This window comes from Astyanax mexicanus, chromosome 11, assembly GCF_023375975.1.
Source record: "Astyanax mexicanus isolate ESR-SI-001 chromosome 11, AstMex3_surface, whole genome shotgun sequence".
Lineage (NCBI taxonomy): Eukaryota > Metazoa > Chordata > Actinopteri > Characiformes > Acestrorhamphidae > Astyanax > Astyanax mexicanus.
Genome location: NC_064418.1, coordinates 9,606,101 through 9,623,387, shown reverse-complemented (window position 1 = coordinate 9,623,387; position 17,287 = coordinate 9,606,101). Strand labels below are relative to the sequence as shown.

Here is a 17,287-nt window from a genome sequence, read left to right as displayed (position 1 = left end):
TAGTCCTACCTTAGTTTTATGGTTTTTATTTTGATGTAATACCCAATGTTAAATCATGTAAAAATAAAAGAAAAATCTAATGTATACAGTAATGTGTAATAAATGTAATATATAATCAATTTATATAAATAAAATGTTAAAAAAGTGTTCTATCTATCAGTGATAATATACTGTGTATAATAAATTAATCCGAAGCCATGGCCTGAGACTGTATAAAACCCTGTGTGTGTGAGTCAGTCAGTCAGTCAGTCAGTCAGTCAGTCTGGGTTGTCAGCACATGTTTGAGAGTTTGAGGCCTGAGTGAAGGTTGTGACAGTTCTTCGCAGAACGCTGTAGATCCGTCTGCAGGATAGAGCAGAGCCGTGAACAGGAAGCAGACCTGTCGCAGGCCGTGTTGATGGGAAATATCAGTGATGATGGCACAGATTAAAAGTCTTGATGAAGGATGTGACATTCACGGTCTGATGGATCCATGTGTCTGCACTCCCTATCCAGCCTCAACTGATCTGGGGGAATTAGCCTTCATCACCTTCTCTCTCTCTCTCTCTCTCTGCTTTCTCTCCTTCTTTCTTTCTCTCTTTCTTTCTCGCTCTCCCTCTTTATCTCTTCTTTCTTCTTCTCTCTCTTCTTATAAGCCCCAAAAACAATACTTTAGCTTTCTACAGTAAAGAGTAAAGAAACTAGTTTCATACATAAAATTGGATGATAAATTTTACCTAACCCATGTTTCTGCCTAGACTGGCTGTAGAAACTTTTGACTGGGATTCATGTCAACTTGATTTAAAACAAGGTGTGTAGGTGTAATGTTGTCATGTGGGGCAGTGGTGTCTCCATATAAGGGCAATGTTTAAAAAAATGTTTATGCATCATGGAGAAGAGAAGCAGAAATGTAATGTCCAAATATGAGGACGCAGCGTCTAAAGAGGTTAAAGTTTCCACAGAAGCCTCATAGATCAAAGCCAGCCATCAAGCCAAGGTATCTGATGATGATTAATAACCAAACCTACTGCAAATGTTACAGGTTTCAGTTAGTCACTCACTTCTCTCCCTCTCCCCCTCTCTTTCTCTCCCTCTCTCTCTTTCTCTCCTTCTCTTTTTCTCCCTCTTTCTCTCCCTCACTCTCTGTTTCCCTCCTTCTATCACTTTCTCTCTTTTTCTCTTCCTCTCTTTTTCTTCCTTTCTCCCTCTTTGTTATCTATTTGTTTCTTTCTTTATTTCTTCTCTGTCTTTCTCTCGCTCTATCTCTTTCTCTTCCTCTCTTTTTCTTCCTTTCTCCCTCTTTGTTATCTATTTGTTTCTTTCTTTATTTCTTCTCTGTCTTTCTCTCCCTCTATCTCTTTCTCTCCCTCTCTTTGTTTCTCTCCATTTCTTTTTTCCCTTTCTCTCCTCTGTCTCTTTTTCTTCCTCTCTCTCTCAGTTTCTCTCCCTCTATCTCTTTCTCTTCCTCTCTTTATTTCTCTCCGTTTCTTTTTTCCCTTTCTCTCCTTTTCTGTCTCTTTCTCTTCCTCTCTCTCTCTGTTTCTCTCCCTCTATCTCTTTCTCTCCCTCTATCTCTTTCTCTTCCTCTGTCTCTCCCTCTATCCTTTTCTCTTCCTCTCTCTCCATCTCTCTCTCTTTCTCTTTATCTAATTCTCTTCCTCTCTTTCTTTCCCTCTATTTGTTTCTCTTCCTCTCACTCTTTCGCACCCTCTCTCTCCTTCTGTCTTCTTCTCTTCCTCTTTCACTTTCTCTCCTTCTATCTCTTTCTCTTCCTCTCTCTTTCTCTCCCTGTCTTTTTCTCTTCCTCGCTCTCTCTCTCCCTCTCTCTTTCCTTCTCTCCTTCAATCTCTTTCTCCCCCTCTTTCTCTCATTATATTTCTTTTTCACCCTCTCTCTTTCTCTCCCTCTTTCTCTTTATCTTCCTCTATCTTGTTCTCTCTTTCTCTCCTTCTCTTTCTCTTAATGCAAGTAAAAGCCTGCCCACACTATGCTACAGAAAACGAGCTCAGGATTAATGTCACGGTGTGCCAGCTCCAAATGCCAACAGCATGCCTTCACAGCCACCCTCACACTCTCTAGGGCTTGCCTCGTGTGCAGCGTGAATTTGAGTCCATGGAAGTGTGTGTGTGTGTGTGAGTACAGTATTTGGCCATTTTGAAGCATAGAGCTCCTTTTCCTCTCATTATTAGCACTAGCTGTGCTGGGGATTAGCATTAAGCATTAACTGAGACATGTCCTGCATTCGTCTGATGATTATATTTACATTGTTTTTTTTACGTACAGTTATGATATATTTATATTTATTTGAGGCATCCAAAAGAGCTATGTTTTTTTTGTTGCATGACAATTTTCCATGTAGACCCCTAAACAGTATTTTGCATACAGTTTTGTGTACTGTGCCTTTAAAGAAGCGTTATGCAATAATGTATGTCTCTTGCACTTGAGCTCCCCCTGCTGTTGGTAGGTATAATAATAATCACACTCTGAGCCATCACTAATGGACAGTACTGCTGCTGTCCTGTTAATCCCTCAAAAATCATACACAAATGAGCCTGATATGAAATATATTGATTTTGAATATATTGTATATGTATTACATGCATCAGAGTATCTCTATCAATATGTAGGATTGCAGTTCTCACAAGTGTTGTCTTGTCCTATTATTCAAAGTTGCATAATGCAGTTAGCAGCACAGAGCCAGAGTAGTAATGATAATGATTCCAATATCTCTATAACAAGTCAGTGGAGATTATCTTGCTATATACTGTTGCTTTAAGACCTCTTAAGATACTGTTTTGTACTTTATTCTAAAAGCAAAAAGAATTCCTGTTAAAATACTGATTGTATTGCTTTTGTGAATAGGTTGAACTCTTTTAACCTTTACAGACTGTATGCAGATACATTCATAAGTTTTACAGCAAATTCAGAACAAAACTTTCCATTTAGTACATAGCGTCGCTGTCCAATGAAAAACAATTATCTCCAAAACACCAACTTTACAGGAAAGAGAAAAAAAAACTTGTAAACTTTCAATGGAAGTCAATGTAAAAAGAGTTTTTTCAGGTCATTTTGAAGCATTTCTATTGGTCCGTTCATCAAGAAATTTTGGCACAGTGTAAGGGACAGTTTGTCTGTTTAAATTATGTAGAAAACTAAAAATCGACAAAAATGGAGATAAGTGTTTTTCATAGGACAGCAACGATAGGTAGTAAATGCTTACAGTGTTCATTAAACTACATCAAACTTTATTTAAAAAAAAAGAAATAAAGAAATAAAGAAGGGCTTTAAGTAGGTCTTGGCATTATATGGGTCCTTTTACCTTCAGAGACCTGGACTTTTGTTTGGTGTGCATTTTTTATTTCTTCTAGCTATTTAGGATTAGGAGGACCTAACAAGTAGTCATTTTGGTAAAAATGAATGTCCTCATATGGGTAGTTTTTAACATTTAAAAATAATCCTTTCCATTAAGGATGAGTAGGACCCAATTTGTCTAAAACAAAATGTTAGCTTTCTACAGTACTAAGTTAACAACTTTAAATTAAAACAAAAAAATAAACATTTTTCCTTGTCTTGTAGAACTGGCTGTAGAAACTGTTAACTGGGATTCGCTGATTTTTTTTTTTTTTTCAATTAATTGAGTATAATTTTGTTATGTGACTATATTTATATGAGGACAAAGGGTAAACATTTTCAAAAATATACACGTATCATGAAGCAGAGAAGCAGAAATGTAATATCTCAAGAGGTTAAAGTTTCCATAGAAGCCCTTTGAATCAAAGCCAGCCATCAAGCCAAGGTATCCGATGATGTTTAATACCCAAACCTAGTGCAGATGTTGATGCTGTAACAGGTTTCAGTTGCTCAGTCAGTCGGTGCGTTCCCTTTTTACGCAGGCCTACGTTCATTTCGGCTGTTTAATCATGAGCCACGTTGATTACGTTGGCAAAGCTCAGAACAAGAGAAACAAATCAGATTTGATAAATATTAGCCTAGCCCAGCATTTCCTCTGTTACGCCTACACTGCTGAGGCGAGCACATGGTGATGATGTCCTCAGATAAATGTAACAGGCTGTCAGGCTGATTTGGCCTATGGAAAAAAAGGAAAAAAAAAAAAACTGTTTGCCTTGAATGTCAATCAGTCCAGCCTGGAACGACCTGGAGTGGAGGCTTTTGTTTCGGTCCCTCTGTGTGATCCGTCATCCTCCACTAATGTCTGCTTCCCCCGCATCTCGGGAGGGATTCATTATGTGAACAGACATTAGCAAACGCCTGCCGAGAGGTTTGCTCCCTGACAATCTAATAAGCGCTTACAGGAGTACGAAAGCGGGAGCGAGAAGGAAATGTGCTTTTTAGAGAGTCCACACGAGTGACGCCACATAAATATTTCATCTCGCCAGAGACGTGACATGATGTACAACCGTGTGATGTGCAGTCAGGCAAGGAGCTGTGCTTAAGGCCAAGCCAGTGATTCACTGTGCCGGTAATAACAGGAGTTGCTGTTTGGGAAGGAGGGAGCTGAGAATTTGCCTCTGTTCCTCAGCTGACAGAAACATATTGTAGTGGAAAGCTTATCGTATGACCACTACTGATAATAACTGCTATGAGTCAGGACCACAGAGGCTAGCACTGTTTGTTTACATACACTAGGCTCTGTCTATCTCTGTCTCTGTTCATATACTGTTTGTACATATCTATTTATCTCTTTCTGTGTGTTTCTGTCTCTCTCTCTGTCTCTTTCTCTCTGATGTGCTGAATGAAGATGAGAGGGGTTAAAAAGGAGGGATGAATCAGCTCCATTAGCGGTTATGATCGGCATGGAGAGATGATGCAATGTGCTAGCTTAGCTGTGAATGATGGCTACTGGAAGAACCTGCCAGACATGCTCAGGCTTTCGGCTACAAAGTGCCATTAGTGCATTAATGCTCATTCATCAAGCCTTTTAATGTTGACCAGGATATCAGATTGTGCTAAAAGGAAACCGTCAAAGCAAATGCTTTTAGTATCATATTTGTGTTTCTTCTTCTGCGTCCATCGCGGCACACAAAGCCCGCGGTGCTCAGGGTCAAGCAGTTCACCGCTTATTTACAGGTGTTCATTTGATTATCGCGTCCCTACACAATGCCACATTTGTCTCCATAAGAGGCGATCTTTTAACGCGAGCCACGGCCTTCCGCAGTGGGGAGTCGTGACTGGGCTTTAAACTCTGACAGCACAACCTTCAGCGCTGCTCGTGTAAAAGAGAGACGTCACCACCACTTTGTTCTCCCAGGTTTGATGATTCACAGGATTCACAGGATCCACAGGCTGCCTGAAGAAGCACCATGTGTGTCTCTTTGAGAACTCCATAAGCAAAGCCTATTGAAAATAAAGTGGGTTTCAGGATCAGAACTGTAGTGAGAATTATAGAGTATAAACTGTGTGGATCTGATTTGATATCAGTGTGAAGTGGACACTGTTGGTTGTGTAGTAGCTTGGGATGCTTGCTGCATGTAAATGATTGAAATAAGTCTTGTCTGATACCTCTGATACTGTATTTTTTTTCTAAAAGAAAATTTGTTACAGAAAATATTAATATAGGACACATACAAAGAAGACACAAAGATCTATCAGGAAAGAATAATTCTATCTGTCCAACTGTATATGAGATAACAGTGAATAACGATGATTACAAATATTTATGCTCAAATTTACGTCAGTTGCTAAGTAGAGTTATTCCATTAGTAGGTTTTAGAAGAAGGACTGGTCCTCTAACCCCACATATACCAATATATACCCATATATACTCATATATAAGCATATATACTCACATATACCCATATATTACATTACATTTGGCAGACACTTTTGTCCAAAGCGACTTACAATAGTGAAGTAGTAAACGCATATATATATATATATATATATATATATATATATATATATATATATATATATATATATATACACAAATAGAGAGAGAGAGAGAGAGAGAGAGAATATTTACCCATATACATGCTTGTATACTGATGTCCAAAAACACCAAGGTATACGCATATATACATCCATATATACCCATATACACCCATATATATGCTAAAACATATAGGTTGATTTGTAGATGTTTAAAAACGACACTATCATTAGAATTAACATACAAAATAAACATCACAGACATTATTTTTACCATCAACCAATATCCTACTGTGGTTTAACTGTTTGTCCGTCATGGAAAGATGGAAAGATTTAAGTCACAATTCGGTCAGTCCGTACTGTGCTTGACCATGTGCTCACTGTATGTAAGTGTGTGGGTGTGTGGGTGTGTGTTTGTGTGATAACCAGTGTGTATGTGTATGGTTTCACTGTACAGAGGGATTAAAGGTGAAGGACACATTGTATCTGCATGCTTAATACATTTATAGTAAATATGCAACATAATCATGTTCCAATCTCTTTATCCTATAGAATAAATAAAAGCTGTTTTTGTTACTGTACCTTTAAGACCCATATTAGATTCATTTATTGATTGATTGGCTGCTCTGTATTGGGTTTCATTTCATTCCGATTTTTTTTTATTATTATTATTTACCCAATTGTCTCAATTACGGACAGAGAGAAGTATTTCATTTAAAATAGTCTGTTTTTGCAGCACTTTTCTGTACATGGTCTGTGTGATATGGGTACAGTGCATTATTATCACACAGTGCTTAAAGTACTGCATATTGAAGATGAAAGGTCCTTTGTGTGACGCAACAGGAACAGTCTGTGAGAGGGAAATACGGCGTGGTGGAGAGTGGAAAATAAATGTATGTGCTACAGGCTACAGAGGGAGGATGTGTCAGGGTTGCCAAGATACAAGGGGGGGAGGGATTAGGTTATGACCGTTACCACAGTACCAATGATGTAACCAATTGCAATGAGTTCCTGCTAACCCTGATCTCTCTCTCCCTCTCTCTCTATCTCTCTCTCTCTCTCTCTCTCTCTCTACTGCACAGACTGTCTACAAACACTGGCTGTGTTCCCAGTACTTCCAGACCACGCAGATGCACTGCAGCAACAGGATCCCATGCACGCAGTACTGCCTGGAGGTCCAACAGAGGTGTCCTTTCATATTGCCTGACAACGACGAGCTCATATATGGTGGAAGCCCTAGTTTTATATGCACAGGTGGGATCACAGTGTGACTGATGCTGTTGCTGTGTGTGTGTGTGCTGTGCTGTGCGCTTGTTGCATTGCAGTGCAGTGCAGTGAAACGTCAGCCCTGCATCCGGCATCTACATTTGTCTCTGATGCCATCTGCTGGCCACTGTGAGACACTGTGGGTGTGTTAGGGTCCACAGGTTTCCCCTAACTGCAGTAAAGTTAATTTAACCCTTTGAACCCCAGCCTATTATGGTGTGTTTTTTTCTGTTTTTATTTTAACAGTGAAAACTGTTATAACAGTTTTCACTTGTTATAACACAGTTATATAAGGAGACAGTTATTCTTTTTTTTTTATACCAAAAGACATTGAGCTATTTAAAAATTATGTCATCATTGGAGATGTAAATGCTTCCAGAATTTGTAAATCTTCATGGAATTGATCATGTTTTGATCAAAATCTTAAAAAATATTATCCAGACCCATTTTCTTTTTACTTTTTTTTTAAAGTACAGACTTCAAATCAATTCACACAATAGTTTTGCTTCTCAGTTATAGTTAGATTAAGTCAAGTCAAGTCAAGTCAATGTTATTTATAAAGCACATTTAAAATTTAAAACATCAAGTGTCGACCAAAGTGCTGTACAATAAAACATTTAAATTGAAAAGAAAGCAAATCAGTGATAAAAATATAAAATATTCTTAACTCCTAATCTATGATATATTATTTTTCTTGATATTCCCATCTCTAAGTTCTGTTTGATGGCTGGCAGTTCCTAAGATGTTCTTCTGCACACTACCAGGATTATTCAAATGTTATTTGATTTTATAACTATTATAAATATAAATTAAGAAGCACTAAAAGTAATATTATTGGCTTATTTTTTTTTTGTTTTGTTTTTTTATTATTACTATTTTTTTTTTTTTTTTACGAATCAGCGCCAGCAATGACGTCATGACATTTAGTAAACACACTGATTATACTGTTTGTGTTGTGAGACAATAAATGGTGTTATAGAGATAGACTATGCATGGAAATATGAAGGTTAGCCTATTCTTTAGGTGTATTTTACAATACATTTCTCAAAAACACTTCAGGTCAGCGACATTTCAGTAGTCAATGTTAGAAATAATAAGAATTAGAAGGAAAACAAGGGGCCACCCATGTCCCTTACTAGTGTTGCATAATGCGCCTTTTAATCCGCTGTGCCTTATGTATAAAAATAGACACCCAGTGATAGTGTGCCTTATAGTGCAGAAAATATATACTATATATATATATATATATATATATATATATATATATGGCTTTGCTAAATGATACATGGAATTGTGTTGGTTTTTAAGACATGATAAAAAAGAAACCTTTTTTTAACAAACAATTTGTTAAAAATAAATATTTTGAAAATTACACACTTGTTTGCCTACTTCAAAAATTATTATCATTAGATTTTCAGTTGTGCGGGCTTTTAGCATTTTTAGCCAAACATGTACACCAATGATTCTGCCCAGTTTATCAGCCTTAGCTAAAGAAATGTGGAGTTTAAGTGTTATAAGTCCCACATGTTGCATAAGCTGTGTTGATACATACAGAGTAACATATATGAGTGCTAGGCCTCTGTAGCCCAGACATACAGACTGTGAGCAGTAGCAGATTTCTCCCCTATACAGCAAAATTTCATGCTATTCTCAAAACACACCCACATATAACCACACACACACACACAGACATCCAGATACACAGCTAAGACTAAACACATGGAGGAACAAGGAGATTTTCCTGATGCTGGTAACAGGGCAAGTACTTTTAACAGCAGTCACACAACGTCCAAGTTGTCTTAGTGATATAGTGATGTTTTGAATATGGATGTGATTTGTGAAGAGTCCCGTGTGTCTATTTACATGGACAGTTCTAGCCAGACACCGCTGGTCACCATCATTATAGCCGGTAATTCTACAATCTTCAAAAATGAATTCTTCCATCCATCTGGCATCTAACTCCAAAAAATCCAGTTGTCTTGCCATGAGCATGCTGACCAGTGTTCAACCTTACTTACAAGATAACACCTCACAATTTATACAGGTGTGGGTGTTCCCGAGCCATGCCCTGAGGTAACACTCTGTGATCGCTTTACATACTGCTATCAAATGACTTTTTTTATCAAATGTTTTGCCATTTTATGAAAGTACAGATTAGTATAAAACTTTAATACACCATATTTGATCTATAAAATTTAAATATGTCAATATACAGCATTAATACAATGAAAGCTTATTAATTAGAAAAAGGTTATACTCTTAATACGGCAATCTGATTGGCTATTTCACTTTTTCAATACATTATGTAATTGATTAATTACAATTGATTAGTTATAATACATAACAGTATGTCATAATAAAAAAAAAACATTATCAAGTTTATTTGAGATATTTACTTGAAAATTAGTAAGTAAGTTTTGATTTAGGCATGGGGTCAGCCTGTGATGATGTTAGCCTCTTAGCTCCAGTGCTTAGATAAGTAAGCTGATCCAGGGTCAGTAGTTTATGCACTCCATTCAGTTTTTTTTTGTTTTTTTTTTTTTTTACTGAACTGTTGCTGTATGCTTCACCCCGCTGGATACTGACCTCGTTCTGTGTTCCAGGGCTCCTAGAGGACACCCCTTCGGACGCAGATGCAGAGTGCTGTGATGTTCGATGGGACAGCAAGCCAGACAACAGCTCCAAAGGGACTCTCAAAAGAACTCACCCGTCATGCCAGCACGGGACATCCCTGACCTCGTCAGCAGCCTCCAGACTGTGCAACAGCAGGCTCAAACTCTGCCTGCTGGTCCTAGTCCTGCTCCATACTGTCGCCACAATCACAGCCTCCCACAACCTCACCACCATCTCCTCCCTGGAGGAGAACTCCACCAACGAGGAGGGATGAGGCGGCTGCTCACGGCAGGCAGGCAGGCAGCCAGCCGAGCGCCCCGGCGCGCAGTCCGGCGGAAGCAATGGACCTTGGACCGACCGCAGTGCTTTCTGGGACTCGCCAGTGCAGGGCGGGATATGATATCGTGGACACGCAATCGACCAACCAAGCAAAGCAAACAAACAGACGCTAAAGGACACTGGACAAAAGTGGACAGACTTAATCCAATGTCAAGAACAAGGGACAACATTACAGCCTTTGTTGAAAGAGGCCACTCTAGGGGGCGGAGTTCTCTCGCACCATATTTTTTACACTGTGTCTATGGTTTAGATTTCTGTTGCACTAGATGACTACAGGATCTATTCATGTTCTCCTTTTCTTTTCATTACTGGTCTTTGTGCAGGACGGAGCGGGACACGTGGTGAAAGGATTACACGTAAAAAGTACAGGGGCGAAGAATGCAAAGAATGCGAAAAATGCAAAGAATGCGAAAGAGTGTGTGCATGTGCGTGTGTGCGTGCGCATGCGTGCGTGCTTGAATTTCTGTGTCCACCGATGTTTTGGGTTTTTTTATATACATAATCATAGTACTATCTATTGAATGCTGCTCTGTCCATCGCAAGGATTTACTATGGAGCCTCTAAAGTGGTTTGAAAAGGTCGAAATTTAGCTACAAATCTACCTAAATTGAATGTCCAAATCCTCAGCTGAAGCCCAGGTTCATTGATTCTCCCTTACTAAAGTTGACTGTGCAGACAGTTGTTCCGTTGCCGTTTTGATGTTGCTGGCGCAGCAGGTCGGGAGCTTCTTCCGAGCCCCGAGTCGTCTGCGTGCAAAATACCGAAAGTGCAACGTCATTCGCGGGGCGTTGAAATGTTTGTGCTTGGGAAAATACTGCATTTGTAAAGCTGATATCTCTGGAATTGCTTTCACCGCCGAGGTGAAGGTTTCTTCTTCTACTTTTTTTTTTATTATTATTTGTATGTTCACCTAACCTGCACAAAAACAAAAGTTTTGGGTTTTTTGTTTCTTTCTGCCCCTGATAGTATATTTATATAGACATATTCTCTCTTATATTCTATAACTGCATGTTCTTATCAATGTTTAGACGAAACAGCCTAAATTTTCTGAATTAACCCGAATGATCTGAGGATATCACGTTCATAGCGCAGCAACAACAACACGTTTGACGCAGAGGTCTCAGCTGAAAAAAAAAAACAACAAAAAAAAACTAACCTAAATAAAAAAAATCGACTCCTGTTTTTATTGTTTGGATTGCAGACGCAGACTTAGCCGGAAAGAACATTAAAAAGACGACGAGCAAACCCGAAAAGCCAAACCTTACCCCGACCCTACCCTACCCATCCCAATTCCTTTCAACTGCTGTTCCCAAATATCCACCATATCTTCTACTGCAGTAAAGGGCTTTTTCATTGTTTACATGTACACACATTCACACACTTCTGCAGTGCATGCTTGTAGAGATTAAGACAGCTTGGACAGCTCGGTTACATAGACAATATTATAGACACACACACACACACACACACACACACAACAAACACACAAAAAACAAACCCCATTTGTTGCTGCAGAGAACCGACGAGACGATCAACCACACAATCACGCAGCTCCATATGGACAGGGCCTTTTTGAACGACCCAAAGATATGAGAGCTTAATTTTTTTCGTTTAAGTTAGACTGAGCAGGAGAGGAGATGCTAAGGGCTGAACTTGTTTAGTTGTCTTTTTATTATTTGTTTGTTTGTTTACTGTATTATATTTTCATTTGTTCGTATCTACAGGTGTATAACCTGTCACAGGATGAGCTGTACTGACACTAAAAGTGACCCAGAGACACAAAAAACTAAAGAAAGAAAGAAGGAAAGAAAGAAAGAGAGAAGGAAAATGTGTCTGCCATGTGTTTAGAGGTATGTTTTGGTGTGAGAACCCCATATTAACTAGATTTTTGGTTCTAAATTCTTCAACAAGCAATGCTAGCAGCAGCAGCAGGAGCAGGGACAGGGTCAGCACTTCCCATTGTGCAGTTTAATCTCATGACACACTTGACTCAAAATAGATCACCACCACAGACTACAGAATAAATATTATTGATATATTTTTATGGATTATCTTCTCCTCTAAGACGAGGTAAACATATGTTAGAACCAGGTTTGTTAGAATAAGGGTATTTTTAATTACTGCACTCTTATTAAATATAAAAAGAAAACAACAGCAACTTAAAAAACTATCTATATCTATCTATATATCAATAGTTGCTGTTGTATTGAGACTTTGAGACTGAAGTGTGTTTCTAATGCAGAACTGCATTCACTACCTTTTTTTTAATGATAATCACTCTCGCAAAGTCTGTGTGCCATGAAATCTGTTGCCAAAAATGAGAACAGTAGGTCAAAGATTAAAGATCAGAGTCTTCAGGTTCACCTTCACTGTTAACACAGACTGTTCCCACTAATTTGTGAAATACCAAGCCACGCTGTACAAATTCTATTAAATTAAATACTATAATCCTAATCCTAATGTTGTTCACAGCATTATTCTTAATGCTGAACATTAGCATTAGATAAGTGTCACTTGACTGGCCTGTGTGCTTTTTGGGGTGACCTGGGTTGTGGCTTCATGTTTCCTTCTGGCTCCTTCAGACTGGAATAATCACGCAGCTGCACAGGGATGCAAAGGTGCAACACATCTCGCATTCATAATAATCATATGTTAAAATTCAGTGCAATCACACTAATTGTGATTAATTGTGAATCAAGTAATGTTCTTCACTGTCATGTTGTATGGTTTAAATGGACTGTGGACGTACTACCAAGGATAATTGGCCGCATTTTCACTGCAGGGACAAATGAGTATTACTAAAGGCTAATTTATACTTCTGCGTCATGTCCATGTGCTGTCTATGGAGTAGCCTGTGCAAGCGCCCTGTGCAAGCGCCCTATGCAGCTGTGTTTATAGCTGTGTTTATACTTTTGCATGCGTAAATTCACATCTCTGCCATTTTAAACCGCAAAAAAAGTGTGAATGTGTGGTCGGATAAGTGGACCAATCACAGCTGCTGCTGTTCCTGACACATGGGTACATTTCTGGGGAGGTGCGCGTCATTCTATAGCATAGGCTACGGTATAGGATCAGCAGCTACGCATACATTTGACGCAGAAGTACAGTATAAATTAGCCTCAAGGCCTTCATTACTATACTGCATTGTAAATAAGATACTGTGGGGCAAAGCAGTAACAATTATGCTAGCATGCTAACTTGTAGCCTGCTAGATTGCAAAGCAGAGTATAGTAGAAAAAATACCAAACATGTTCTCCACAGACCAAGATAAAGTCTCCACCATTATTGGTACCGGAACTAAAAAGCCCCTGGACATTGCATCAAACAGATAACGCAAATGTGGAGCCAATCAGCACATATCTACATTATTAGGACCCTCCCACTGAACTTGTCTGTAGTACCAAGTATGTTTAGCTAGCTGTGCTGGGAATACCGGACAGTTGTAGGTGTAACCGGCCTGATTTGTAAGCGTTCCGTGCTAAAACATGTCCGTTGTAGAAAAGTCACTAGAATGGTTCCCCTGCAGTGGAAAAGCGGCCAAAGAAACACGTAGAATTGATCATTAAACTGTCAATCTTCACACACAACCTTCTCACATTTACAGAATGTTCTATCCTCTGTGAGCCTCTGTGAGGGATCAGTCTCACTGTCTCACTGACTGATGGAAAAGTAGTAGAGCCTTTAGACCTGAAGTGGCTGGGTGACTTTAAGACCTTAAGTAGGGACGCATGAGGTGAGGTGGGTTCAGGACGCTCGGCTTTGATACACTGAGCACAGGCCTAATGAATACTGAAAAAAATGAAGACCACAGAGGGGTGGCCCTCTAGAGATCTTATTAGCCTACTCATAAAACAACTGCACTCCTACTGGACTCTCTTCTGAGACCACCTGCTCTGGAGTGGCAGAGAGAGAGGGAGGGTGAGTTGGAGAGAGCAGGAATTATTTACCCCCATTCATCTAACCCACACAGGACACACACACTCACACACACCAGATACACACTAATCCACAAATAAACAGCCCCATCTGGACCTGACAGGAAAGAGAGAGGGATGAGAAGGCAAGCAGAAGACAGAGAGAAAGGCCAGAGCAGACAGCAGTAGGAACGACAATAGGGGGGAAAGCCATAGCAGACAGAGGAACTGGGGGAAGAAGAGAAAAAGGAATACCTACAAAAGAAGAAATGTGTGTGCATGTGTTTCTGTTAATTGTTCATTTGTTTAGGCCCTATTCTCCAATGTCAGGTTAGGCTGAGTGTTGTAAAGCTCTCAGCAACACAAGCACATTAAATCACACTAATGAAACTGCGCTGGGACATGTGTGTGTTCTCTGTGTTCCTTTTGCATATTCTCATACTGTATTCTTCTCTGTGTGAACAACGCTTCGGTTGCCAGGATGTTTCAAAACGCACGGTCCGTAATGTTGCTGTATAGGCTAGATCATTCAGGCATTCACCCTCCCTGACCCCCCCCGGTACGTAAGGCGGAATTTACAGTTTTACAATCAGCAGCTCGTGTCACACAACGTCAGCATACCAAATCCGTGATTTACTATCACTGTAACTGCAGGTAGCGGATATGGTCCTGTTTCTCCTCGTCACTTTCTTCTCCTTTCTTTTATGTTTTTTTTCCGTGTTTCTGTGTGGGTCCAGTCACTTGTGCCTCAGCGGCCCACAAGAACGAATGTAACAGATGCCTGCTAATATTGCTTAATACCACCAAACCTACAAATAAGATGTATTTTATGCTTGCACATATACAGTATATGTTCATTTTCTGACTATAAATACAACTGTGTAAGTAGTCCCCCATTGCACCACTGTCACTTATAGCAAGCAGAAATACTTTCTTTTTTCTCTCTTTCTCTCTCTCTCTCTCTATTTCTCTCTCTCTATCTCTCTATCCTGTGGACCTATGCAGCCCTGAACCTCAGTCGTTTTTCTGTTGTAAATATGTTATGAGAATGCTGAATTATGTGCGTTTCTGTTTTATTTCGAGGTTTCCTTGCGTTTGGAGTTGGTGTCCTTTTTTATTCTTCTTTTGTAAGTGTCTGAAATCATTGGTTGGGTTTCAGCTGAGATCTATTCTGAGTGGTGTGGTTTAACCATAAGGACTATTCTCCGAATCACAACCTCAGCACCTGAAGGCTGTGATTAAAAAAATAGTAAAAAAAATCTAACAAAAAAAACTAACAAAAAAAAAGATTTAAAAAAGGTTAAAAGGCATATAGAGGTTAAAAGGCATATAGGGATAACATTATGACTATGATTATTTAAAAAAAAGGATTATTATACTACCGGTATATTGTAATATTATAGATGATTTAGTTCAGTAACTTCTTTAATTTTTTACAAACGACTTTGATGAATTATTTATAAAAACAATCTCACGATTCATGATCTTTTCAAAGGTATGAAATCTACTGCTAAAATGATTAAAAATGTGTTCTGATGAAAATAAACACAGAGATGTAATCTGTTCATTTGTGTCTGAGTCATCTAACATCAGTATGTGTCATGAACATCTCATTAAAGCTCTTGTTTAGGTCATCTTAAATATAGTTAAATATTCTTCCCAATATAGTTATTTATATTTTTATATAATTTATCATTCCCACTCACTTGCTCGGAATCATTCTTTCACATAAAGCAACAAAGGCAGCGACGGTGTGGAAGCAAACAGGTGATTACTCTGAGCAACATGAAGCCATCATCTTCACTTTAAAGGCTAAACACGCTTAAAGGAGAAACCTAACAGCCAGTTCTGTTACATTAGCTAGCAAATGCCCACACTGACTGACTGCCGGGGAGAAAGGGAGCTCTTTCCCACCCTGAGAAAGAGCGTGAGGCCAGATATGGTCTTTGGAAACATTTACCAGGTAGGTATTTCAAAAATAATAGATTTGCACATCAATTAGCCATTAAATTAACACTACCTACCATATATTGCCATATAATAGCCCACTCCCCCATTCCACATGGATTTCACAAGATCTCTGAAGGTCTTCTATGGTCTCTGGCACCAAGACTAACTATTATGTTTTAGTTAACAGCAGTTTAAACAGAAAAAAAAAAACAAATAATGTATACAATGTTATGGATATGTATGATTCCCGGAAATGTAGGCCAATCTCTATGCAATTTAAAACCAATACATCAGTTTTACACAAGGTTTTTCCAGTTTTGTGAGCCTTTCACAGACATTGTGACCGACGTGCCCTTTAACACTGGGTAGTCTGTCTGTTGTTCTCTCCTTATTCTCAAAGGCCTTACTGTTATAGAGCCTGGAAGAAAAACAACATGAGCATATGTATGTAATCAATGTATTGGAAACTGCACATCTTCCTCATTTCTTCACATTTTCACCCAAAAATTGACCACGAATGAATATTTATTTATTTATGAATATTTAGTTCTCATAATTCCTAATTAGTCAGTTGGACAGATTTTATCTATTTGGCCAATACATATACAGCTGCATCTCTTTAAACTAAATCTAAGTAAATAAGCTAAACATTTGTAATTTGCATTAATTTAAAGGTTATATCATTATCCGCATAAATTACAGTTAACAAAATTCTAAAAACAAAGATTTAAATAATTCCCCAGAATGTTTATGTACCGCATAGATAAGGCTCTCATCTCTGTAGCAAAGCAAACCCATGTGGAAGGAAATGTTAAATAGTAAAAATTCTGCACAGCTAACTCTGCTGATTGTTTTTTATAAAGTGACTCACACAAAACTGATTTAAACTACTTTTTTAACAAATTATTACCTTCCATTTGAACACTGATTCCTTTTAAAAGATCCGAATCATTTTTGAGAACTGATTCAAACTACCATTTTGAAAGATTCGATTCTTTTTTAAAAACTGATTCAAACTACCTTTTTTAAGATTCAGTTCTTTTTAAAAACTGATACAAACTACATTTTTAAAAAAACAGATTTAAACTACGTTTTAAAATACTGATCTGATTCGAAGCAGTTCAAATCAGCACAGGTGCATGAACGTACTAACTAATGCGCGCATGCGTGAAGTTTCAGGGACAGATTTGTTCACGTTACAAACATATATATTCATATATAGATCACTTAGCTAGGTAGCTACATTTGTAAATGTTAGATAACCATTAAATAGCCGAGGTCAGAATTGTAATGTTAACCTAACGAAGCGTTAAAAGCGCTGGTGGATTAGCCCGGAC

General features: G+C 38.5%; 1 protein-coding gene across 1 annotated transcript in view; it reads left to right on the top strand.

Moving 5' to 3' along the window:
- LOC103027918 (NALCN channel auxiliary factor 1) overlaps positions 1 to 15,565 on the top strand; it is a 164,484-nt gene extending 148,919 nt beyond the window's left edge. The window contains exons 2-3 of the mRNA XM_007227993.4: positions 6,951 to 7,122; positions 9,738 to 15,565. Of these exons, the coding sequence (XP_007228055.1) occupies positions 6,951 to 7,122; positions 9,738 to 10,021 (456 nt within the window). The 3' untranslated portion in view covers positions 10,022 to 15,565. The remainder of the gene's footprint in view (positions 1 to 6,950; positions 7,123 to 9,737) is intronic.
- The last annotated feature ends 1,722 nt before the right edge of the window (positions 15,566 to 17,287 follow it).